At 44.2% G+C, this 27,484-nt stretch overlaps 2 protein-coding genes across 2 annotated transcripts in view; one reads left to right on the top strand and one right to left on the bottom strand.

The window, feature by feature from the left end:
- Positions 1 to 2,957, top strand: part of VARS2 (valyl-tRNA synthetase 2, mitochondrial) — a 40,515-nt gene extending 37,558 nt beyond the window's left edge. The window contains exon 28 of the mRNA XM_033916337.1: positions 2,503 to 2,957. Within this exon, the coding sequence (XP_033772228.1) occupies positions 2,503 to 2,528 (26 nt within the window). The 3' untranslated portion in view covers positions 2,529 to 2,957. The remainder of the gene's footprint in view (positions 1 to 2,502) is intronic.
- On the bottom strand, positions 14 to 25,862 carry LOC117346562 (loricrin-like). Its single transcript, XM_033916338.1, has 10 exons — positions 25,685 to 25,862; positions 23,828 to 23,872; positions 16,928 to 17,005; positions 14,468 to 15,325; positions 9,582 to 9,662; positions 9,344 to 9,424; positions 7,099 to 7,383; positions 6,065 to 6,253; positions 4,355 to 4,439; positions 14 to 745 (listed from the first exon to the last, which is right to left on the bottom strand). The coding sequence occupies exons 1-9, from the start codon at positions 25,758 to 25,760 to the stop codon at positions 4,402 to 4,404; spliced, it is 1,731 nt and encodes a 576-aa protein (XP_033772229.1). The 5' UTR covers positions 25,761 to 25,862; the 3' UTR covers positions 14 to 745; positions 4,355 to 4,401.
- Between the last annotated feature and the right edge of the window lie 1,622 nt (positions 25,863 to 27,484).

Here is a 27,484-nt window from a genome sequence, read left to right as displayed (position 1 = left end):
GCCACAACCACTGACCCGCAAGCTTTGCTTTGAATAATGCTGGTGTAGAAGGACTGAGGTTGAAATAAACACTAGAAAATGACATAGGATTATTTCCCGTGGTTATCCGCGGGGACGGGAACAGTGATGAATTTTGTCACCGTGTCATTCTCTAGCTGGTAACCCTGAAAGCTTGGTTCGCCAGGTCTTGCTTGTAGGAGAGGATCGAGAAGCAGCGCCTCCTGCTGATTATAAAGCTGAATTACAGTGTAACTCGATATTTGTGTACGTACAAAAGAACAGAACTCAATGCAGGGGGCTGCCCCCTTCTCTGACCACGAGCATCTGCTAGCAGCTCACAGAGCTTCAGTGGTCCATGGAAACCCACAACGCTGCTCCCACCTATTCTGCAGACTTTTTTTTGGCACTGCAGCAGGGATCAAGAGCATAGTTAAACCTCTGTGATAGGGCGGGGGTGGGGTGGGAGGGATGCTTGGGCTGAAGACGGGGAGCGCTCGTGGGTTTAAGGGAATCATTCATTTTTATCATCCTTCCCCCCAACTGAGGGAGCATTGATCAAGCAAAGAAACCCCTCCTCCCCCCACCCAACCCCCCAAATCCTTTTGTTCAAAATTGTATTTAACATCTAAACTTTGTTCTTCAAAGAAAAGAGGCGTGCCAGCTCCCCTTTCTGTTTTTTCAGAGCCCTTCCTTTAAACTTAGCAGCAGACTAGGTGGAAAGAGTCTGTGAGGAGCTACGCAAACCCTGCGGAGAGACAAGAAAATAACATAATTAGAAGGCGATATGTCTGGTTCAATTTGAGCAAGCGGCTGAGCTGGCCTTGCTCAGTTTTCAAGTTTCAAGTTTAATGGTTCTTTTGATTAATCGCTTAATCATAATTCAAAGCGATGTACAATTTAAAATACATTCAGTGGGGAAACAACACCATACTAACTTTAAATAATAACATAGTATTAAAAACGGTTCAACATATTCGTAACATAAGGTAAAAAAGGGGTGTGAAATACAATTCATGATGGAAAAGTAGAACAAAAAAGGGAAAAAAACATGAGGAAGACAAATAATAGAATAATATAATAATTAAAACATCGGTCTAAGGATTAATGGATTAAATACCAAAGGCGTCTTTAAAAAGGAATGTTTTTAGATTACTTTTAAATTTTCCCAGATCATGCTCATTTCGTAGAAAAATTGGAAGGGCGTTCCAGATCTGAGGGGCAGTAACTGAAAAGATAAACTGCCGTCTTGTATTGATGATCTTAAGCGAGGGAATGGTTAGTAAATTTTGCTCATTAGATCTTAAAGTTCTACTTGGATTATAGGGGATTAATAGTTTATATATAAAAGCTGGAGTTTTATTGAGAAGAGACTTAAAAGTAAGCAAACAAAGTTTATATGTTATTCGATGAGTGACTGGGAGCCAATGTGCATCTTTTTAAAAGAGGAGTAACATGATCAAACTTTCTAGAATTAGTTATAAGTTTAATAGAAACATTTTGAATAATTTGAAGACGTTTGATTTCATTCAATGATATTCCTTTGTTATGCCTATGACCAGGGGGTAATTGAAACTACGTAATATGTCTCCTCAAGTCTGCTTATCTGACCTGAATGTTGTCCAAACAACATCAAAAGGAAAACCAGATGGGAAACTGATTTCTTCAACACCTCCCTGCTTCTCTGACATCCTGACTTCCTTTAACTGCGTGTCGCTCAAATATCATCAGTAAAGCCAGATGGGAAACCAGTCTCATGGGAAACAAGTCTCTGTAACACCTCCTTGATAACATCAAAAGGACAGATGGAAAACCGGTCTCTTCAACACCTCCTTGACCTAGGTGTTGTCAAAACAAAGAACAAAATAGCAGGGCCAGCTGTTTATGCTTTTACTATGAACTCCGCAGTTTGTATCCTATATAAGACCGGAATTCTGACCCTAACATTAGAATCCAAGACATCTCCAGGGACAAAATCCAAGATGGCTAAAGGGACAGTCTCCCGGGTCTACTCGCCTATCAATTGCAGGATTCCCAATTGTGAAGGAAGAGTGTTTGCCTGAGATTCGGTGATGTTATTCTATTATTATATTCATCTATATATATAAGTATAATAAAGTGTTATTGTTTATGCTTTATATTGTCTATGTGCTTTTCTGAGTGTCACTGATCATCCCATTTGACAGAAATAAGTGGCGGAACATCCTTTAAAGAGTGCGTTGCAATAGTCCAATTTAGAAATCACCAGCGAGTGGATAAGAATATTTAATGATTTTGGACATAAAAATTTTGAAATTGCTCGAATCTTACGTAGTCTATAAAAGGTAGTTTTAACAATGCTATTGATGTGATCATGAAAGTAAAGTTTAGTGTCAAAAGTCACCCCTAAAATTTTTATACTGTTAACTAATTGTAGAGGGATATTTTTTATGGTAATAGGAGCAATGAGAGTGGAAGTTTTCGGTGTATTCATGAGTTTGTTCATTTGTATCCCACTTTATACAGCAAATGCATACGCAGTCCACACTTAAAACAGAGACAAATCAGCGACCAGCACTCAAACATCTACAATGGGCTTACATTTCCATATTTTCATCTTACAGAACAACCGTCTCTTCAATAAGCGCTTAAAATGACATATTCTTTGGTGGAAGTAGTATTAAAGGTTTTCAGTTCCTCTGTTTTCATTATCACAGGTTTAAACACAGTAGGCGGGCAGATGCCACACACAGCAACAAAACAGTGGTTCGGTAGATAAATTTGCAGCTGGATATTTAAAGTGATTTAAGCGGGCAAAAGAAGCTTCTCGCTGATTAAATTGCTTGTGTGGACTATATTCCTAACTTAGAGAATTCCTTATGTCATGTTTATAAAATGGAAAGATTTATTGCAATACAGTGCGGTTTTTTCAGGAAATTTCAGGATGTGTGGGAGCCATTTACAAAGTATTGTACCGATTAGATGACATTTTATTTTATTTTTTTTTCCCTTAAATTTACAAGTTTGATTGTGAGGGGGGAGGGGAGGGTAAATTTATTGTTACATATTGTATAAGGTATTGATTATATGATAAGAAAGGGTGGGAAGGGTGGGAGATAAGAGCATATTATTTGTACCATTGATGATTATTAAGTGTTATATTTATTGTTAATTTGTTTGGATATATTGTTACACTTATTGTAAATTTGAAAATGAATAAAGAATTAAAAAAAAAAAATCTCGAGCATAAACATATATTAGAAACATAGAAACATAGAAGATGACGGCAGATAAGGGCCATAGCCCATCAGGTCTGCCCACTCTACTGACCCACCCCCCAAGTCTACTATCCTAGGGATCCCACTCCTGGTGACAGGCTCCCTTGGCTTAACCCTCTAAGGGATCCCACATGGGCATCCCATTTGCTCTTAAATTTTTGCACTCTGTTTGCCTCGATCACCTGCACCGGGAGCTCGTTCCAAGGATCAACCACTCTCTCGGTGAAGAAATATTTCCTGGTGTCGCCATGAAATTTCCCGCCCCTGAGTTTGAGCGGATGCCCTCTTGTGGCTGAGGGTCCTTTGAGAAAGAGAATCTCAATGTTCACATTCTCTGGTGTGAAAGCTTGGAACGACCTCCCAACCACCATTTAAGTACACCAAGTGTCGCAAGAAACTAAAGACCCTTCTCTTCGACTCTACCAGCAACTAAATCCAACATCCATCAACGCCAAACAAGACTCAAACACAACCGACTCTCAGAGAAATAGGCCCATGGTACCGCTCTTCATCCTAATATCACCACAGAATCCAAGTACTCTGCTAACACTGGAGAATGACTGTAACAGACTCTACCTACCACATGACTTGCTTCTAACCATGCATGCTCTTTCGCTGCACATGTTCCTCCCCCAAATGTTCTTTTGCTGTACCTCCCGCAACATCTTGGAGTTGTATCAAACTCCCCTTTAATTGAATGATATGTCATCTTTATCTCAATAATTCCCAAAGATCTTAGCCTCATGCATCTCTAGAGCGTCCTAATGCTATAAGGTATACCTAAGCATCCTTGTATCGCACTAAACAGTTCTCCATATTCTGTTTTGTAAGTCGCCTTGAACCTATGTAAGCATAGTGTGACCCATAAATCCCAGATTAGATTAGAGATCTATTTGCATGCACTGCCTCCATTGTATGCAAATAGATCTCTTGCATATTCATTGGAGGAAATCCTGAAAACCCGACTGGATTGCCGCCCTCGTTGCCCACCCCTGTGTGCCTGGTGTACGGTCATTCATTTCCCATTCATGATCAATGTTCCCAGTCCATGTCTTGTCACACGATATTTGAATCTTGGATGCTTTGGAGGAGTATCATACCTGAGCTCTGAAAGTCAGCACTGGCGTCCTGAAGGAGCAAAGCTGACCTAAGGACGGTTTCTAGATATCTGTATCTGATTATTCCCTGTGGAAATAAAATAAGACAAAGTTTGTTTCTATTTGTTTTATTACAAATTTTTCTCTCACACTATCTGAAATTCTAGATAGGTAACCATAAAAAAAACATTTAGGGTAAGATAAACTATCAAACAAACTAGAAACAAAATTACTAGATCACCAAAAATTCTAAAACTATAAAATAAATCAAAACACAATGGAGGAAGAATAATAACCCAACAATTTTAGTAGGCAAAAGTAAAAAATTCAGAGCTGAATATGAAGCAGGAAAAACCCCCCAGTAAGCATTGTAAATAATGGCAGATAAAGACCAGAATGGTTCATCCTGTCTCCGAAGCATACATGCTCTATAAAATTAATCATTTAAATTGTCCCTTTTCTTAGATATTTCTGGGCCAGAAACCCAGAGCTCTGCCCGGTACTGTGCTTAGGTTGCATCTACTGGAGTCTCCATCAAAGCTCACTCCGGTACCGTCATCGAAGCCCTTCACTGCCGGTTAGAACTTTGAAAGTTAATAAAGCTATTTTGTAGGTAATTCTGTATGTTATGGGCAACCAGTGAGCTTTTTGAAGGAAAGGGGTTACGTGATCAAATTTTCTAGTTTTAGTGATGATTTTTATCGCTATGTTCTGAATTATTTACAGTCGCCTTAGTTCTTTCAGTGTAATTCCCTTATATAACGAATTGCAGTAGTCTAATTTTGATATTACCAGTGAATGAATTAGACTATTCAAGGAAGACCTATCGAGAAAGGAGCTAATAATCTAATCATATGTAGCCTATGAAAACAACCTCTTACTACCGCACTAATTTGATCATGGTACTTAAGCTTCTGATCAATAATGACACCTAATAATAAAATCCAATAAGAATACAATGCAAACAGAGTAATAGCGATCAGAGCAGGAACAATCAGCAGGATTTGTAAACCTTTTTCTGGGCTGTTGGACTGTCGGCGCCAGTGACAAAAACAGAATTAATTTCACGGAAGCCTTAGACATTCGCAAGAAATGTGTCATATAATCTTAGATAAACATTATAGGTCTACCATGCAGTGGCGTAGTAGGGTGAGCGGCACCCAGGCTGGTGACACCCCTCCCCCGCCCTCCTCTTGCCGCACGTGCGTGCACTCTTCCCCTTCCCGCTTCTCAGGTGTGAGCAGCATGCCCACGTCGGTGTCGGCTCGCCCTTTGACGCCACTTCCTAGGTGCGGGTCCTGGAGGTGATGCGAGAAAGAGCATTGATGACGACACGGGCAGTGACCTCGTGCCGGGAAAGTAAAAAAAGGTACGAGGGAAGGCAAGGAGCACACGCGGCAAGGAGAGGAGCGGGGGGCAGAGAGGAAAAGAGGGGCTGTGCCCTTAGGAAGACTGCGCCAGGGGTAATCTGTCCCTCCCCCTTTACTAGCAACTCCTACCACGCAGCCCATGAACCCTCAGAAGAACATAGATACACATTATAAAGCTCTAATCTTAAAGATCTTGGGAGCATGTTAGAAAACTATCATTCAATTTGGTGGAACTAAGATACGATTGCTCCCGATACTACACACCTAAGGCAAAATTCTGTACAGAAAAAATTAGTGTTTCACAAAGGTGAATATTTGGGACGTGATTTATTCCAGACAGTACCTGAGGATCCACCAGAAATGTGGACTTGACTTGATCCACCAGAAATGTGGACTTGACTTGATCCACCAGAAGAGCCAGAGGAACCGCCAGAGGATCCACCAGAGATGTGGACTTGACTCGATCCACCGGAATTTTGACTAGAACCCCACGATCCTCCGGATGAACTAGAGGATCCTCCAGACCAGGAACCTGTGTATGGAGATAGAACATTTGGAACTGTAAGGATTGCTTATGTGGGAGGTCCTGACTGCCTGCTGGATTCCTAGAACTTGCCACCATAACTACACTGGTAAAGACATTTCCTCAGCAGTGTCTACTGTACACCCAGTAGAGCACTAGACATCTAGACCAGTGGTTCCCAACCCTGTCCTGGAAGACCACCAGCCAGTCAGATTCTCAGGATAGCCCTAATGAATATGCATGGGGCAGATTTGCATGCCTGTCACCTCCATTATATGCAAATCTCTCTCTTGCATATTCATTAGAGCTATTCCGAAAACCTGACTGGCTGGTGGTCCTCCAGGACAGGGTTGGGAGCCACTGATCTAGACAACACTAGGCATCTGCTTAGGGCAGCACAGCCAACAAGACAGCTGCTGCACAGGACTCAAAAAACCACCTGCAAGGGCTAAAGGCCTGCCATGTGCCTCCCCCATCCGACAAGAAGTTTGTGTTGGAGGAGGCTGGTGCTTAAGGGACCCACTCTGTACGCTACTGCCTTTGGGGGTGTAGGACACAAGGGCAGAGGAGAGAGCCAGTAGTGGTTGAATGGAGAAAGCAGGTGATGGTGGTGGTGTGGCGATAATTGTGGTGGTGGGAGTTGGGAAGGAACAATGCTAAACTCCTGGAGGAAAATAGAGAAGGGGATATGCTAGGTGATGAAGCCTGTCAGAATCCATTGGGCTGGTTTTAAAAGTATTAAGGTCTATCAATGAGTGCTAGGGAGACTTGGGAAGATCCTAGTATGGGAAATGTATTTGAGACTTGGTTCATTCCAGAGGATCCCCCAGAAATCTGAAATGAACTAGACTTACCAGAAGAGCTTGAGGATCCCCCAGAGGAACTTGAAGATCCCCCAGAAGAGCTTGAGGATCCGCCAGAAGAGCTTGAGGATCCGCCAGAGGAGCTTGAGGATCCGCCAGAGGAACCTGAGGATCCGCCAGAGGAGCCTGAGGATCCGCCAGAGGAGCCTGAGGATCCGCCAGAGGAGCCTGACGATCCACCAGAGGAGCTTGACGATCCACCAGAGGAGCTTGACACTCCACCACAGCCTTGGATAATCCTGGAACCAGATGAGGAACCGGTACCTCCCCAAGAACCTGTGTAATGAGACGGAGAGTTTGTTTTTCTGGGTGGTATTTCTCAAACAGACCACTTCATTTGAAAGGCCACAGGGTAATTTTACTAACTGAAAATTAAATTGTGGAATTTATGTGCACTAAAGCCCAAATTCTGTAAATGGAACATCCAAAGCTGGCGCAAAGAGCATGCTGGAGAAAAGCCACTTGTGGCTGGCGAAGATTTAGAGGTACGAAAGGGAAGGGAGAGTGTGGAGTGTGGGGCATGGAAGAGTGGGGGGAGGGCGCAGAGGGGGGGGGGCGCCACTGTCTGAAAAAAATCCAAACCAGCAGATTTTAAACTGAGAATCAAAAGAAGTCGTCTCTTCAAACTGTCCAACGCCAGCTCTGAGCCAGTAGGTTTTCAGCATTAAGAGCAGGTTCGTTTGTGCACTGTTCTCGGAGCATTGGAGGGTAACAGCAAATGACCTCATTAGCATATGTTAATTTGCAGCCACCGTTGGTGCGCGTGCTGCTTCCCATGCTAAAGCCCGCTGAACATTCTGCGCAGAGTGGCTCACCGACTAACGCCAACGTTAAGTTCTGAGCTTCGAGGTATCGTTCCCATTTCCCTGCACATTTTGACCCAGGAGAGGAAATATTGCTTGCCAGTTGGTGAAGTCTGTGGTTTCATTGCCCCTAACGCAGCCTATGTACAGCGAAGCATGGCCATGTCCGGCATCAATTTTTAATACCTAGGACTATATATATACAAATAAAGATGTATTTGGACTCTAAAAAGTCTACTTCTTTATCTTCCTCCCAGTGGTGTAGCGAGGATGAGCAGCGCCCCTCCCCCCCTCATGCACACACCCCTTCCCTGTACCTTTTTAACTTCGGCGTGATCAGCCACCAAATTGCTGCCCGTGTCGACTTCGGTGTTCCCTCCGATGTCACCTCCTAGGCGCGAGCCACGGAAATGACGTCGGAGAGAGCGCCGAAGCAGACGCGGGCAACAAGTTGGTGGCTGCTCGCGCCGACGTTTAACAAGTACGGGGGGAAGGGAAGGAGTGCGCGTGTGGCAGGGGGGAGGAGTGGGGAGCGGAGAGGAAGAGGGGGTGCCAGTGCCCCCAGTATGACAGCGCCTGGGGCGGATGGTCCCCCCCTCCCCTTACTACCCCATTCCTTCCTCCGTACTGGATCTACTAGACTGCTTGTCTTGCTTTCTGACCCCACTAAAAGTGACAGGACTATTTTACAAGTGTGTTCATTCTGCTGCCCCTCAATCTCTCTCTTTATACACCTCCCAGAAAACTCTGTTCTCAGCTCTTAGCTGTACCCTTCTTCTCCACTTTCAATTCCAGACTTCGTTCCTTTCAGCTAGCTGCCCCCTATGCCTGGAATAAACTACTAGAGTTTGTCCGCCAAGCCCCTTCCCTTACTTTGTTTAAAAGCAGACTGAAAACCCACCTCTTTGCTATAACCCTACTCCCCACTGCCCACCAACCCAGCCAGCAGATTAACTGTTCCCCTTAACTGTATCCATGACATCCTGTTTGCCTGTAAGTGTCTGTTTAGATTGTAAGCTCTTTCGAGCAGGGATTGTCTCCTTTGTGACTCTGTACAGCGCTGTGCACATCTGGTAGCGCTATAGAAATAATTCATAGTAGTAGAGTGAAAAGTTTCAGTCTTTGGGAAGCAGAGCTGAGATTGTGATGTCATACTGCCTTATTCCACCAATAAGAGCCAACCTCATCAGTGATGTCACAATGGTTTGATTGTCCTGTACTCCCCTTTGCTCTCCAACCCAGCCAACAGATTAACCGTTCCCCTTAACAGAAACCATGACATCCTGTTTGTCCTGTCTGTTTAGATTGTAAGCTCTCTTGAGCAGGGACTGTCTCCTTCCTGACTCTGTACAGTGCTTCGTATGTTTGGTAGAGCTCTGGAAATAATTCATAGTAGTAGTAGAAGTACTTATGCAAAGCAGGTACCCCATTACCTGAGGAGGAGCTTGAGCTGCTGGAACTCTCATCTTTCTCATCTTTCAGGCAGGGTGGAGGGCCCCCACTTCCAGCAACGCCTGTAAGAAAGAGAATACCGAGTATTGTGGGATGTCGTGAGTCAGCTCCGTCACAGCATTAGTACATAATGGCAGGTCAACCGTTCCCAGGCCAGGCCCAGGACCACAGTCGCAGAGCAGTCACCTCATGGTCAACCATTCCCGGTCAGAAACATACCTGTGCCAGATGAACCTTGAGAAAATGTTTTCACTTTGTCACAACCTATAGAGACGGGAACATCTTCCAGTTTCATGTTTCCTAGATGAAAAGAATGAGATGCATCAATGGGGCACATTTCTTTACCTCCCGGAGACTTCCAGAATTCTACCATCTCTTTTCCCCACTCACCCTCCCTCCCTCAAATTTTAGGGCTCCTTTTATCAAGCCGCGCTAGCGGGTTTGACGCGCGCGTTTTTTCATCGCGCGTTAACCCCCGCGCTGGCCAGAAACCGCCTGCTCAAGAGGAGGCGGTAACGGCTAACGCATCCCGCGGTTTAGCATGTGCTATTACGCGCGTCAAACCGCTAGCACGGCTTGATAAAAGGAGCCCTTAATTATCACTGCATAATGTTCTTATAAGCCTCAGGAGTTACTTATTTTATCTATGTGGGTGATAGTTCAAATGATAATCCCTTTACATTAAGGGAGTTCTATGATATTACAAATAAATATTAAAATAAAATACTTGAGTGGTTAAATGCTCACTGTCTCAAACTAGACTTAGAGGGGAACATTAGGTCTCAAGTTTATTAAAATTTTGATATACCGCCTTATCAAAATTCAAAGCGTTTTTTTTTTTTTGTTTTGGTTTACAACAATTAAAATTATATAAAAGAAAACAGAACAGGGCATTAAAACAAAGACAAACAAGTATACATGACATACTGGAATGAGGGGAGATGGAGAGGAGCTACATAAAAATGGGAAAAACGAAAGGGGAGGGGAAACGAAATAGAAAGGTCAGAATGGCCATAACTAATATAAAAAATTCAAAACATCCTTAAAGGGACGACCGAATTTCAAAAGCGTCTTTGAAAAGAAATGCTTTTAAACTGGATTTAAATTTGTCTAGGGAATTAATCTCTCTTAAGTAGCAGGGGGCTGAATTCCAAAGTGAGGGGGCCGTAACTGAGAAGATATTGGTTCTCGTGGCATTGATGTGCCTTGACGAGGGAATTGAAAGCAGATTTTGGTTGGAGGATCGAAGAGAGGCTTGGACTATGGGCGAGAAGGACCCTGAAATGGGAGGTACAATATCGCCTTACAAGACCTGTATTTAAAGTCGTGGAGCAGCCCTTGACTCAAATTTAAATCTGGATCTTCAGCCTGGACAGTTGGAAAAAATGTTTTGTTTGTTTTGTGGTGGTGGTGGTGGTGGTGGTGGTGGTGGTGGTGGGGTTATGCATGCTTTGTGATCTTTTGTTTCACTTGAGGATTTACAAAAGATTTATTTATGATATTTGTGTTCTGCGCTATCGGTTAATAAGACATAACAATATTGTCTATCAGTGGCGTAATAAGGGGAGAGTGGGGTAGGGTGGGGGGAAGTCCACCTTAGGCAGCACCCATCCCCCTACCGGCGCCTGAGTTAATTGAGAAACGCCATTTAAAATGATGAAAAATGTTAAAATTAAAGCGCCTACCAGCACTTAAATAAAAGGTACCGCAATTGTGTCTATGTAGGCGCTCTGTTGTGCATAACGCCACTATGGGTGTGGTTAACGCCGGAAGAGGCATCAGGCACCATAAAATACCTATATAGGCACGACTCACAGTGTAGATAGGCAACCGGAAACGTAGGCCTGGAAAACCCTGGCCTACGTTTCCGGCGCCTATCTGTCCTAGAGGAGCCATTCTCTCAACTGCGTCATCCCGTGCCGATATCGACTGGGCCAAGTGGCGTAGTAAGGGTGAGCGGTGCCTGGGGCAGTGGCGCCCCTACCCCTGCCTCCTTGCCACGCGCGTGCCCCCTTCCCTTTTCCCGTACCTTTTTAACCTCTGGCGTAAGCGGCATGCCCACGTCGGTGTCGGCTTGCCCTTTGATGTCAGTTCCTATGCGTAGGTCCCAGAAGCAATATCAGAGAGAGCGCCGATGCCGACGTGGGCAGCGACCTCTTGCCGGGGAAGTATAAAAGGTATGGGGGAAGGCAAGGGGCACGTGCGTGGCAAGGAGAGGAGCAGGGTGGCGGAGAGGAGGCAGGGTGCTACGCCCTTAGCAATACGACGCCCAGGACAGAGCGCCCCGCCCCCTTACAAAGTCACTGTCTGGTCCTAAATGTTTTGGGGGTCAGATATAATTCAAATTGGCTCTGGAAGTAAGTTCCATCATTGAGGTCCTCTAATATAAGATACTGAATTTCTACATTCGTTAAGGTGGATTTTGCAAGTAGAGGGTGCATATATCAAGATAGTCCAAGCTGTTGTGTTATCTCTTTCTGGACTACTGTAACATTCGTGACCTTGGGCTTTTCAAGAAAATTTTGGTTCGGCTTTCAACTATTGCAAAATCCAGTGGCAAAGAAAATCTAACCCCCTCTTTTACTAAGATGCGCTATGCTTTTTAGCGCGCGATAAAAAAATAATTTGACCATGTCACTTCTCTTCTTCGTAAAGCACACTGGCTACCTATTACTCATCGTCTCTCCTATAAAATACTCCTCCTCACTTTTAAAACTAAAAACTCTTAACCAACCAGCATTCATTGATAAACTCTTAATACCTTATTCATCTTCCAGGACCCTTCGATCCAAATAATCAAAATTTACTCTCCATTCCATCTATACAGGAACTATTTTACGATACTACCCGCAAATCCATTTTTTCAGTCACCGCCCCCTCCCTGTGGAATGCCCTTCCTTTAGATGTTCGATAAAAGAACTCCCTGGAAAAATTTAAAGCCAAACTTAAAACTTTCCTTTTTAAAGACGCCTTTTCTCTCTAATACTATATATATTCAGTCACTTGACCCCTTCATTCATGTGAAGCTTTACAATATCTAATATCTCTTTTGAGACAATTCCCCTCCTAATGCTTTTCGCCACTCCCCATTTACCATACTTTTTTATTCATTTTATTAATTTTTACTTCGATGTATTTTAAACAACCTTTCCCTCCCCTAACCTCCTTCTGTTTCATGTACGATATGCCAAATTCGTCTGGTATTTAATATTTGATAAAACATTGTTTTTATTTACCTATTTTAATTGTCCCTTACAATCTTTTTACATTGTACACCGTACAGGGATCTCAAAGTCCCTCCTTGAGGGCCGCAATCCAGTCGGGTTTTGAGGATTTCCCCAATGAATATGCATTGAAAGCAGTGCATGCACATAGATCTCATGCATATTCATTGGGGAAATCCTGAAAACCCGACTGGATTGCAGCCCTCAAGGAGGGACTTTGAGATCCCTGGTCTAGACCAGTGGTTCCCAACCCTGTCCTGGAGGACCACCAGGCCAATTGGGTTTTCAGGCTAGCCCTAATGAATATGCATGAAGCAAATTTGCATGCCTATCGCTTCTATCATATGCAAATCTCTCTCATGCATATTCATTAGGGCTAGCCTGAAAACCTGATTGGCCTGGTGTTCCTCCAGGACAGGGTTGGGAATCACTGGTCTAGACATTTGATTTGATAGATGGTATATCAAAAATAAAAAAAACTTGAAACTAGTGTGAGCTAATAACGCGCTATACGCTAACGTGTGCATGTTAGCACAGACATTGATTTCGCATGCACTAAACATGCGCTAAACCGCTTAGCACACCTTAGTATAAGAGGGTCTAAATTTGATAGGGCTACACCACTTTTGAGGTTACTTCATTGGCTTCCTTTAAAAGGCTAGGATGATCCGTTTCCTATGGTTGAGGAGGTTGTTCTTATAACGTACTCACTGATATTTGAGAAAATTTTATTATTTTTTTTCCAATTTTTTTCATTATGTTTTTATATTTAACCTGTAAATTGCTTTATGATGTGTTAGGGATTTTTAGGATGCTTTGTTATTTTATTTTATTTTTTTAAAATCATGTTTATTGAGGTCAACCAGAGGAACAAAGGGCATACAAGAAAAAACATACAAGAAATACAGAGGCAAGCCAATGCGGCTGTGAACAGTGCAATACAATAGACTCAACCGCACCATCAAAGAACACAATAATGGTGTAAAGACTAGAGTATGCGCAGTCAAAAGGCATAAGAACCCCAATCGAACCAAATGAAGGCAAAATCAAAAGAAGGAGCCAATAAATGTATAGGGCTACAGGGCAGAACAGACAAGAACAGCCCATGTCCCCTATTAGACCCCATGAATTTTTTGTTTATTGGAAAAACGTAAAACCTATCCCTTAGAATCCCCTTCTTTTTTATTTTATATTGATCTTTTAAGCTGCTTTGATCTGTGGGTATAGGTGTGGGTTAAAATGTTTATTATTATTATGATTATTATGTTTTTTGAACTTCATCTTGCAGAGACCATTGGTAGCTGTCACGAGAGCTGCCCTATGCTGGTTATTATCAGGATCTCCCTTTTAATTAGGGTTACCCCACTAGTGACCTCTTACCTTCATGAAAGAAGCAGAATGAAATTCCCCTTCTTACTGTACTTCCTTCCTTTTTTTTCTATTCATCTATCGGAGAACCTATGTTACAGGTAAGTAACTACACTTTTTTTTCTATTCATCTATCCAAGCATGTTATTAGCATGTAGGAGCATTAGAAATATTCAGTTTATCAGAACAACTGGGTGGTTGATATTGGAAATAATCCTTATCACTAGTAGAATTCTTATAAAGTGTGCAAGTTTGTCATCTAAATTTTTTTTTTCTATTGGATGTCTCAGCCTTTTATCTCCCACCCTTTATTAGGAACAGTACCTGCCGCCACCAATCCACTCTGTAGTCCCCGAGATTTTTGTGCTTTCTGTACACCTTGTTCATTTATATACCCTGTCTTTCTTCTCCACCCCAATCTTACATCAACGCAAGATTCCTCATTCAAATACCAAAGAGGAAAATTTCCAGGGTGGGGAATTGTTCATTCTCATATGTTCTGACAATGCTTACCCAAGTGTACTACACCCGAATATCCTGGGAACTGGGAACCAGATGATCCAGAACCAGAAGGTCTACTACCAACATGGATAATCTGTGATGAGCCTATGGGTCTTGCACCTTGTCCATGGAACTGTGAACCAGACGATCCTCCATGGATTACAGAGGAACCAGAAGATCCACCACCAACATGGATAAACTGTGATGAGCCTATGGGTCTTCCACCTTGGCCATGGAAATGTGAACCAGAAGATCCTCCTCCATGGCTTCCGTAGGAACCAGAAGCTCCACCACCAACATGGATAATCTGTGATGAGCTACCTTGGCCATAGAACTGTGAACCAGAAGATCCTCCTGCATAGCTTCCGGAGGAACCAGAAGATCCACCTACAACTTGGATAACCTGTGCTGAGCCACCTTGTCCATGGAACTGTGAACCAGAAGATCCTCCTCCATAGTTTCCAGAGGAACCAGAAGATCCTCCTCCAAAGCTTCCAGAGGAACCAGAAGATCCTCCTCCAAAGCTTCCAGAGGAACCAGAAGATCCTCCTCCAAAGCTTCCAGTGGAACCAGATGATCCACCTACAACTTGGACAATCTGTGGTCTTCCACCATGCCCAGAAAACTGTGAACCTGATGATCCTCCCTGGAATCCAGAGGAACCGGAAGATCCACCACCGATTTGGATAACCTGTGATGAGCCAGAGGAGCCTCCGGGGAACTGTGCCGAGCCTGAGGATGAACCACCACTTATCTGAATGGACTGTGATGAAGAACTCGAAGACCCTCCACTGCTTCCAGAAAAGGAACCATGAGATCCACCACTGCTTCCAGACACCATCACAGACCCGGCGGAGCCACCGGAAACTCCTGCAGAACCCATGAAGAACGGAAGAGAATTAGAAAAAGGATTTACTCGACAATTCTATAAAATGGGTGCTAACATTGGCAAAGATGTTACACATGTAAATGTTTAAACTAGTAGCATACATGTATATGCTAGCATGCTGCCTAAGCTCTATTCTACAAATATCCAGAAGAAAGCGTGGGACAGGCACGTGGGATCTGTTAGGGAGAGTAGGAGATATTGGATGATATGGATGGGTAGACTGGATGGGCCATTCGGCCTTTATTCTATGACCTCACAATGCAGGTGTAAAGAGCCTTAGCCATTAGGGAGAGGAACAGATAATAGTTACTGCAGATGAGCAGATTGGTTGGGCTATTTGGCCTTTATCTGCCATCATGTTTCTATAACCATAAAGTTCTATGACATCACAATGCAGGCGTAAAAAGCCTTAGCCTATAGGGAGAGGAGGAGATATTGGATGCTGCAGATGGGCAGACTGGATGGGCCTTTTGGCCTTTATCTGCCATCATGTTTCTATGTTTCTATAACCATAAAGTTCTATGACATCACAATGCAGGCGTAAAGAGCCTTAGCCTATAAGGAGAGGAGGAGATAATGGATGCTGCGGATGGGCAGACTGGATGGGCCTTTTGGCCTTTATCTGCCATCATGTTTCTATGTAATTTGCCTAGCACATATTTGAAAGGGGACATACACAGGGGCCGAACATAGTCAGGGTGCCTACTTATGCAAATAAGCTTACAGAATGTTATGCAGGTAGCTTCCACACTTAGGTGCTTATCCCCAGCTCTATGGTTCATGTAAATGTTCACACCTATATATACCCAGTTACACTAGTATTTAATAGAGGAAATTTGGCACTTACTTTCCTTTACAGAATAGGCTCCTACTATGTGCCCTCCAGGAATCTAATTTAGTTTTCCTGTTACAAGATTACTACTACTACTACTGAAAGAGTGGTTGATCGCTGGAATAGTCTTCCACTACAGGTGATTGAGGCCAGCAGCGTGCCTGATTTTAAGGCAAAATGGGATCGGCACATGGGATCTATTCACAGGGCAAAGGTAGGGGAGGGACATTAAGGTGGGCAGACTAGATGGGCCGTGGGCCCTTATCTGCCGTCTATTTCTATGTTTCTATGTTACTATTAATATTAATTTCTTTAGTGCTACTAGGTATACATCAGTGGTCTCAAACTCGTGGCCCAGGGGCCACATGCGGACCGCCAGGTACTATTATGTGGCCCTCAGTATGTTTATCAAAATCACAAAAGTAAAATAAAACAGTTTCTTGATCATATAAATTACAATATTATTGTTAGCCAAAAGGAAAGATTTATAAACTACAAAGAGTTTTACCTCATGCAAAACTGTCATTTCTTTAATAAGACATTAACTATTTTTTTTCTGAGGCCCTCCAAGTACCTACAGATTCAAAATGTGGCCCTGGAAAGGGTTTGAGTTTGAGACCACTGGTATACCTAGTGCTGTACACATTATATGCAGGTACGTCCCCTCTTTGCCGTCCTCGACACTACTGTCTGCTCCCAGATACCCGCCGTCCTTTTCCCTTTCCCTCCCTACTTCAAGGATAAAACGTACCTGAGCCACTGGAACCCTGCACCTGCATGATCTGGACGTTTTCGCACAGCGGCAGGCTCAAATCAACGTTTCCCACTGCTAAAAAAATGAGATAGGTTTGTACAGAAATGTAAAGAAAGTGGGCTTTTTAAAATGACAACATCCTATCCAAACAAGTATGTTTGATAGATCAAAAAAAAAAAAAAAAGGGGCAGGGGTTATAACGTGGATGATTAAATACAAAATTTTTTATCTTTAAGGGCTCCTTTTATGAAGGTGCCTTAGGGCCTTAACTCGTGGAATAGCGTGTGGTAGCCGCTACCGCCTCCTCCTGAGCAGGCGGTAGTTTTGGGGCTACCACGTGCTAATCTGGTGCGGCCATCGTAAAAGGAGCCCTAAATAACTAGCAAAGGCTACATGGAGCTTTCACCTTTAGAGAAACTTCTATTCAAAAGCTATGTACATTTCTTTAAAATTGTGATCCGATATGTACTTTTTCTAAACAGCTAATTGAAATGGGAGACAGGCGTATCATAGTTGTAAATAATCAAATCTTAGGACCTCCTATCTGCTATAATAAAATGCTCTTACCGGCTTGTTCCCTGATCCCTGATCTGTAGTTCCGTGGTCGGCAGGAGTGCGCATGCGCGCTTACAATGCATCTCTCTCTCGCAGACCCCCCCAAGGAGATGTGCAGGCTTGCCGGCTCCGGATCCCTTACGCTTCACGGACTGCTCAGCACACACAGCACCTGCACCGGGGAAGCGCGCAGGTCATCCAGCCAGCGTGAGGAGGGGCTACCGGCACCCGCCTCGGGCTCCGCGTTGCCTCCTGTCACCGCGGCCGCCGCCTGGCACTTAGGTTGTTCTTGGTGGCAAACTCGACCCGCAGGCTCGCCCTTTCGCGTGAGGAAATCAAGGTGCAGATGACACGCGCATGATGAGCCCCCAGCTGGCGCCAGAACGCCGGGTGGAAGAGGCGCTCGCGCTGGGTGAAAGAGGCGCTCGCGCTGGCACGAGCAGGTGGCTGAAGCCCGCAGCCAGTCTGGGAGAAGAAGATGTGCATGATGAGCTCGCTGGCCAGAGACGAGGCGCCCGCTGTCCCCGCAGGAAAGGTTCCGCGGCCTAGAACACAGCAGCCCGGCCCGCCAACAGACCACCACGTGCCTGCATCAAAATCTTCAGCAAGACTGCTGGAAGGGGGTGGAGCTCCTCTTTCGAGTCTATCCCGGCAGGGAGAAGGGGTACTACTAGACAGGGGGATGAGGTAAGGGGTGCTGCTGGACTGGGGAGGAATTAATTCTAGCACCCGTTAATGTAACGGGCTAAAAAACTAGTAATCTCTAAATTATGCCAGGTCCGCATCCTGACTTCTTGTTTAAATCATATCCGCCTGGCCTGCCTCACCTGTTAGTGTGGTTAATCCTCATAAAGATACATGTACAAGTGTGTGCCTACTTGGCATATCCAGCTCTAATGAAAAAAATTCTAAAAGAAAGGCAACACATCTTAAATGGTATATAAAAAAAAAGATATTTCAATACAAGCTGAATATCTTAAATAGTTATATTCACACAAAGATGATATTCTTGTATTTTCTTAATAACAGAAACTATATGTGCCTTGCCTCTTATAACGGAGAAAAAAGACCTCAGTGTTTCTCAGAGAAATATCTGGGAAACTTTCTATGGCAAGTACTTAGTTGCCACAGAGAAATACATCCTTGGTCTCACAAAAAAAACTCCGTTGTATAGCTTTAGAATAGTCGCAATCACTATTAGAACATATCTTCAATACATTTCAACAGAAAAAAACGAGCACTTATCTTATTTTCTTCTGGTATTAAGCAAAATCTCCGCAGTTTACAGTTGAAACCAGGTGCAAATCTACCGCACTCAGGGAATTCATTTAGACTTTTCCTTTCTAGATTTTTCTTTGATATCCCGACAGGCCCTGTTTCGCGCATCTGCTGCATCAGGGGAATATTTTTTAAATAAGAGCTACCGTTTCAATGATTCTCTCCTTAAGAAAGAATCATTGAAGGAGAGAATCTTAAGGAGAGAATCATTGAAGTGGTAGCTCTTATTTAAAAAATATTCCCCTGATGCAGCAGCTGCGCGAAACAGGGCCTGTCGGGATATCAAAGAAAAATCCTGAGTGCGGTAGATTTGCACCTGGTTTCAACTGTAAACTGCAGACATTTTGCTTAATACCAGAAGAAAATAAGATAAGTGCTCGTTTTTCTCTGTTGAAATATATTGAAGATATGCTCTAATTGTGATTACGACTATTCTAAAGCTATACAATGGAGTTTTTTCTGTGAGACCAAGGATGTATTTCTCTGTGGCAACTAAGTACTTGCTATAGAAAGTTTCCCAGATATTTCTCTGACAAACACTGAGGTCTTTTTCTGCGTTATAAGAGGCAAGGCACATATAGTTTCTGTTATTAAGAAAATACAAGAATATCATCTTTGTGTGAATATAAATATATTTAAAAAATCATGCTTAGTTGCCGGTACGTGCCTCGGTGTATATGCTTACCTCGAAATGGTATGCGCTTACCGGCTAATTAATTTTAAAAAAATGTTTTCCTAATTGGCTTTTAACGGTGCTTTCAATGATCAGTGCTCATTAAGCCAATTAAAAAAAAATTAACGGCCTCTTTTACAAAACCGCGCAATCGGCTGCCCTGCGCTAATGGCCCCGAAGCCCATAGAGATTTAAAGGGCTTCGGGGGCCGTTGCCGCGCGGCTTTATAAAAGAGGCCGTAAGTCAGGTGTCTAGATCGCTTTACCCTCCCCCCCAGTTCTGTATATGGCGCCTTACGCTGTATGTGCAAATCAGTGCGCACAGCCAATTTTCATGCACAATTTAACAAGTTTAGTTGGCACTGATAATTGGTAATTAACACCTCATAATTGACATTAATCGGTGCTAATTAAATATTCTGCTGTGCACCAGGTCTAGTGCACAAATCTGGAAAGGGGGCATGGCCAGGGGAGAAGCATGGGTGGATCATATGCGTTCTTAGAATTTATGCGCACTGTTATAGAATTCACCCAATGCGCGTACAAGTTAGGCACGGGCATTTAGGCCTGGTTTTCCTTGGCCTAAATCAGGGGTGTCCAACCTGCGGCCCAAGGGCCGCAAGCGGCCTCGTGAAGTATTTTGTGTGGCCCCGGTTGAGGGCGATGCAGTGTTTTCCTCTGCTGTCCCCGGGTGTTTACTGTCTTGCCGGCTCCCTCCTCTGTCTTGCTGTAGCGTTTGCGTGTTTGTGCGGGCCCCAGAAACATTTTTTTGGCCAATGCGGCCCAGGGAAGCCAAAAGGTTGGACACCCCTGGCCTAAATCAACGTTCTTCAACCTTTTGACACCTATGGACCGGCGGAAATAAAAGAATTATTTTATGGACCGGCACTGCTCCGAAGACCGGCAGTTGAAGAACACTGGGCTAAGTCGTGGGCCAGACCCCGCCCATCTCCGCCCAATCTCCGCCCAAGACCCCGCCCCCATAAAAGTACTAATTGTAACACCATTTTTTCCATTCATTTTTCATATATACACACACACAATATAATCGTATTAACAACACATAATGGTTAACCACACAATTAAAATACACAAAGCACACTGTATGCTTCTCAACATTCATTCCTACTAGAAAACAGATAACCCCATGCAAATGTAGGATCAAAAACTAAAAGTACTAATATACACAAACAAACCCTAAGATGCAAGACTGCAAGCAGTACAACCCCAGAGGAAAAGAAACAAATGCATTTTTCCTGAACAGACAGCAGATGTAAATCAATCACTAAATAAAAAAATAAAAGCATTCCCCCCCTACCATTGTTGTCTCTCTCCCTCTATGCTGTGCCTTGCCTTCTGGCCTGCCCCCCGGTGTTATCTTTGGGCCTGTCCAAGTTGCGATCAACGCGGCGTCTTCAGGCCGGCCCCCTGAGTGCTGCAGTGCACAAAGCTATGGGCAGCGGCTCCTCGCACGCGTCCCGCGCCTCATCTGGAAGCCTTCCCTCTGATGTTATGACGTCAGAGAGAAGGCTTCCGGTTCAGGCGCAGGACACACGCAGGAGCTTTTTCCCATGGCTTTGTTCACTGCAGCACTCAGGGGGCTGGCCCGAAGACGCCGCGTTGATCTTACCGTGGACCAGCGGCTGAAGAACACTGTCTTGGGCCTGATGGAGGTGCCGGCCTTGTGGACCGGCACCGGTCCACGGACCGACGGTTGAAGATCACTGGCCTAAATCACCTAAAAGTTATGACACACACTGGCACTAAGCATGATTCTATAAGGTTCATGTAACTTTTGTAGAATCGCACTAAGCCCCGTTCTAGTCAGCGCTGATTGGTTTGGCACCGCATACAGAAATCGGGCCCTTAATGTGTACAGCCCTATACAAAATTCAAAATATAAATAAATTAGCAAGTGCAATGGGAGGGAAAGGCATCTCTGAACAGAGGATGAATCACTTTCAAGAGGTTAACATGACTGGTTTTTATAAAGGTTTGGACAAGTTCCTGGAAGAAAAGTCCATAGTCTGCTATTGAGACAGATATGGGGGAAGCCACTGCTTCCTCTGGGATTGGTAGCGGGGAATCTTGCTACTTTGGGGATTCCACATGGAATGTTGCTACTATTTGGGTTCCGGAATCTTGCATACTCTTTGAGATTCTGGAATATCATTACTATTTGGGGTTCCAGAAACTTGCTTACTCTTTGAGATTCTGGAATTTTGCTACGCTGTGGGATTCCGGAATCTTGCTTACTCTCTGAAATTCTGGAATGTTGCTACAATTTGGGGTTCCGGAACCTTGCTTACTCTTTGAGATTCTGGAATGTTGCTACAACTTGGGGTTCCAGAATCTTGCTTACTCTTTGAGATTCTGGAATGTTGCTACAATTTGGGGTTCCAGAATCTTGCATACTCTTTGAGATTCTGGAATGTCGTTACTATTTGAGGTTCCAGAAACTTGCTTACTCTTTGAGATTCTGGAATGTTGCTACGCTGCGGGATTCCGGAATCTTTCTTACTCTCTGAAATTCTGGAATGTTGCTACAATTTGGGGTTCCGGAATCTTGCTTACTCTTTGAGATTCTGGAATATTGCTACAATTTGGGGTTCCAGAATCTTGCATACTCTTTGAGATTCTGGAATGTTGCAACTTGTTGAGTTTCTGCCAGGTACTTGTGACCTGGATTGGCCACTGTGGAAACAGGATACCGGCCTAGAAGGACCATTGGTCTGACCTAGTACAGCTAGTCTTATGTTCTTATGATGACAGTGAAGAATAGGGAATAATTTTGTCCAGATCAAGAGTTCTCAACCCAGTCCTTTGGAACACACTCAGCCAATCAGGTTTCCAGGATAGCCACAATGAACATGCAAGGGATAGTTTTGTACATATTGGCGATAGGGCATACATATTTCTCTCGTGTATATTCATTGTTGCTAACCTGGAAACCTGACTGATAATTTCTAGACCAGAACATTGGATCCTGTCCTGGGAGAGCTGGAATCTCTCTAAGACTCGTTATAGCAGGCTGACTAATTAAAAGAGGCTTGCCCAACCACACCTGCGTTCATTACTAATAAGGATACTGACTATTTTTCTGGCGTCTTATGCCGATGATAAATATTTATACATAATAGCTTGCCCCAAAGAATTTATCATCTTAAGTGGATGCCTGAGGCAAGTGGAGCTGAAGCGACTTGCCCAAACTCACAAGTAGTGTTTGACATCCAAATTTGTGCTCATTAATTCCTTAGCCGTCCTAAAGGAGTTTTCAAAAACGGCATCTCCGCCCCACAACTTGAGGGAACCAGGAGGATGCCGCTGGACTGATTGCCCGTTGGTGCCCCTCCCCCGCCTCCTTTTCTTGCAGATTTTTCACAAGCAGCAGCCGACGTTTGCGGTAAAAGATGGAGATTTACGGGGAAGCCAGACCTTTCACGCAAGAGCGAATTGTAGAATTGTGGGTGACTTTTGTTCGCAATAAAAAGAGTACGGTTCTGGGTTATCCAGAATATTGCGATCCAGTCCCGGGTTTACCTTCGTTGCACTGATGAACTTGTGGTCCACGTTTCTGTAGAATTGGGGTGGGCAACCAAGGTCCACGAGGGCCACAATGAATATGCATGAGATGTATTTGCATGCAATGGAAGTAGGACATGCAAATCAGTCTCTAGAAAGAGCAGGAGCCTACAAGTCCCAGCATGCAGTGAGGGTAAAAGCAGGACTGGATTAACCTGTTTTTGCTGATATAGAACCACCCAGGCACTCCAATACTAGTTTATATGAATATACTTACAGGTTGTTCATAGGCCTTGTTAATGCCAACTTTCAAAACCCAAAAGCCTTCCTCAGGGGCTGGAAGGTGTTCGTGTTTTGTGGGACAGGGAGCCAGAATGTCTAGAACAGGGGTGTCAAAGTCCCTTCTCAAGGGCCATAATCCCGTTGGGTTTTCAGGATTTCCCCAATGAATATGCATGAGATCTATTTGCGTGCACTGCTTTCATTGTATGCTAACAGATCTCATGCATATTTATTGTGGAAATCCTGAAAACCCAACTGGATTGCGGCCCTCGAGGAGGGACTTTGACACCCCTGGTCTAGAAATAGGGCCAGCGTTAGTGGGTGGCCACCAGGGCAAATGCCCTGGAACCACATGCCACAGGGGCCCCAAGCTTGCCTCAATCTGATGCAAGAACAGTTTGAAGGGGGGGGGGGGGGTCTTAGCAACTCCAATAATGGCCCTGCATTCATTCAATTTTCTATATCGTTCTTCCAGGGGAGCTCAGAATGGTTTGCATGGATCTGTGCCTTTGGCTAAATGATGAAACCAAGGGGTGACAAGGGGGTGCGCTTTTTTCTTGCCCCCCCCCCCTAAGAGAATTTGCTTACCGTTGGGATCCCGGCATAGCACCTTCACACTGACTGGACTCGAGTCTGTGGGGATAGAAAGGAGAGGAAAACTATTAATTTAGGTAGGAATCTAGTGAATTATAAAACTGTACTGTTCCTTCTCCCCTCTAAAAAATCACTTTCTTCCATCTATTTCCCAAATGAGGTAAAATGCCATCTCCTCCACCATATTCTGTGCTAGTAACTTATGTGTTATAACATAAGAGACATCACCTTCTAGTATCTCCTAGCTATCTTATAAAGCAGCCAACATGAAGTAACGACTCTCGTCGATGAGACATCCCTTCTAGAACCTACCAACTTATCATAAAGCACCCATAAACCAGCCAGCATGAGGTAACAACTCTCATAGTAGCTACTAATTATAAAGCACTCACAAACCAGGTAGCAAGAGACGGCAACTCTTACAGCATAAGAGACATCCCTTCTAGTACCTGCTAACTTATCATAAAGCACTCACGAACCGACCACCAAGAGGAGACAATTTTTACAGCATAAGAGACATCCCTTGAAGTACTTATTAATTATAAAATATTCACAAACCAGCTAGCAAGAGACGACAACTCTTACAGCATAAGAGACATCCCTTCTAGTACCTGCTAACTTATCATAAAGCACTCATGAACCGACAACCAAGAGGAGACAATTCTTACAGCATAAGAGACATCCCTTGAAGTACTTACTAATTATAAAGCACTCACAAACCAGCTAGCAAGAGACGGCAACTCTTACAGCATAAGAGACATCCCTTCTAGTATCTGCTAACATCATAAAGCACTCACGAACGACCACCAAGAGGAGACAATTCTTACAGCATAAGAGACATCCCTTGAAGTACTTACTAATTATAAAGCACTCACAAACCAGCTAGCAAGAGACGGCAACTCTTACAGCATAAGAGACATCCCTTCTAGTACCTGCTAACTTATCATAAAGCACTCACGAACCGACCACCAAGAGGAGACAATTCTTACAGCATAAGAGACATCCCTTGAAGTACTTACTAATTATAAAATATTCACAAACCAGCTAGCAAGAGACGACAACTCTTACAGCATAAGAGACATCCCTTCTAGTACCTGCTAATTTATCATAAAGCACTCACGAACGGACCACCAAGAGGAGACAATTCTTACAGCATAAGAGACATCCCTTGAAGTACTTACTAATTATAAAGCACTCACAAACCAGCTAGCAAGAGACGGCAACTCTTACAGCATAAGAGACATCCCTTCTAGTACCTGCTAACTTATCATAAAGCACTCACGAACCGACCACCAAGAGGAGACAATTCTTACAGCATAAGAGACATCCCTTGAAGTACTTACTAATTATAAAATATTCACAAACCAGCTAGCAAGAGACGACAACTCTTACAGCATAAGAGACATCCCTTCTAGTACCTGCTAATTTATCATAAAGCACTCACGAACCGACCACCAAGAGGAGACAATTCTTACAGCATAAGAGACATCCCTTGAAGTACTTGCTAATTATAAAGCACTCACAAACCAGCTAGCAAGAGACGGCAACTCTTACAGCATAAGAGACATCCCTTCTAGTACCTGCTAACTTATCATAAAGCACTCACGAACCGACCACCAAGAGGAGACAATTCTTACAGCATAAGAGACATCCCTTGTAGTACTTACTAATTATAAAATATTGACAAACCAGCTAGCAAGATACGAAAACTCTTGCGGCATAAGAGACATCCCTTTTAGTACCTGCTAACTTGTCATAAAGCATCCAAAAGCAGCCAGCGAGAGGTGACGACTAACCTAGCATAAGAGACATCAATGGGTGTCTATTGCTTTCATATTTAAGAACACTTACAGGAAAGCTGGAAACAGGGGATCAGAATTATAAGGTAATAGGAGATCGCTTTGAAAAGAGGGCGTTTGCTCTCCATCCTTGAGGTCCTGGTTGAATCCTCGCTCCCTCTCTTCTGGTCCTCTCGGCGTATGTGTCTGCAGCCTTCACTCTCTTGAAGTCTCTCACCCTTAATGATATATATATATACCATGTGCTGGGAGGGAGCATCCAAGGCGTGGTGCAGCTCCTGGGATCCAGGTGAGCTCTCTCACCATTCCTCATCTGTGGGTGGAAAAACATTTCAGAAAACACCATGGGGTGTAACGCCCCGTCACCTTGCCTATGCTTCCTACATGAGACTCGTTTTTCCAGGTGCCTGTGATGTGATCCGCCCTGGAAAAGCAAAAAACGCGGAAAGGGAACGAAATGGAGACAGATGCAGAGACACCGAGGTATCCAGTTCCAGGCTGGAGGTTTTTGGGACAGTCCTGGATTTCTGAACACACCATCCTAGAGCATTATGAGACCTGCAGAACTGATTTCAATGAGCGGGATCAGACACTACAAATCCCACACTGCCTTGGGATGTAAATTCAAAACCAGGACTGGATCGAATATTTGTATTCAGTTTGATTCGGTCCCCATGGAGTGCCTCAAATACATTATCCAAATAGTGATTTAATTTTAAATAATCCAGGGCTCTGCGCTGTATCCTACTAAAATAAACACTTGATCTCTGATTTCATGTTGCTATTCAAGAAATCCATGAAGACTAACTAACACAGTATGAAACATTTTAATCCTCTGAACCAACCCGCTCTACTCTGTAACATCTCTGGACACGTCCAGAAATCCTCTTCTGTAATCCGCCTTGAACCGCAAGGTAATGGCGGTATAAAAATCACTAATGTAATGTAATATGTTGTAAGCTCAACGCCCGTTATTTGTAATCAGCGGCGGCTTAGTAAGGGGAGGTGGTCCGCCCCGGGCGCTGTCTTGCTAAGGGCGCAGCCCACCGCTTCTCTCCTTGCCACATGTGCGCACCCCTTGCTTTCTCCTGTACCTTTTTTTACTTCTCCAGCGCAAGGTTGCTGCCCACGTCAGCGTCGGCCATCGGCGCTCTCTCTGGCATCACTTCCAGGACCCGCGCCTAGGACACGACTTCAGAGGGCGAGCCGACACCGACGTGGGCATGTGTCTAATGCCGGAGGAGTTAAAAAGGTACGGGAAAAAGGGAAGTGGGCGCGTGCGTGGCAGGGGAGGCGGGAAAGAGGGCGAGAGAGGGCCACCACCGCCCCAGGCGCCACTCACCCTTACTACGACACTGGCATTTGATGTTTGTATTTGGCCAAATCATATATATATATAGGTTCATAGACAACCCCGCGAAAGACAAAGGCGTGCGCCGACAACTGAGCGCAAGACGGAGGCGCGCGCCGAAGAAAATTACAGTTTTTAGGGGCTCCGACGGGGGTTTTTGTTGGGGAGCCCCCCCAGTTTACTTAATAGAGATCGCGCCGGCGTTGTGGGGGGTTTGGGGGGTTGTAACCCTCCACATTTTACTGTAAACTTAACTTTTTCCCTAAAAACAAGGAAAAAGTGAAGTTTTCAGTAAAATGTGGGGGGTTACAACCCCCCAAACCCCTCACAACGCCCCCACAACGCGGCGCGATCTCTATTAAGTAAATTGGGGGGGTTCCCCCCCACGCCCCTCCGTCGGAGCCCTAAAAACAGTAATTTTCTGCGGGGCGCGCCTCCACACTGCGCACAATTGTCTGCCCGCGCCTTTGTCCCGGCGCGCTTTTGACCTGACACCATATA

This window comes from Geotrypetes seraphini, chromosome 12 (genome assembly GCF_902459505.1).
Source record: "Geotrypetes seraphini chromosome 12, aGeoSer1.1, whole genome shotgun sequence".
In the NCBI taxonomy this organism is placed as follows: domain Eukaryota; kingdom Metazoa; phylum Chordata; class Amphibia; order Gymnophiona; family Dermophiidae; genus Geotrypetes; species Geotrypetes seraphini.
This window is presented reverse-complemented; position numbering and strand designations above follow the sequence as displayed.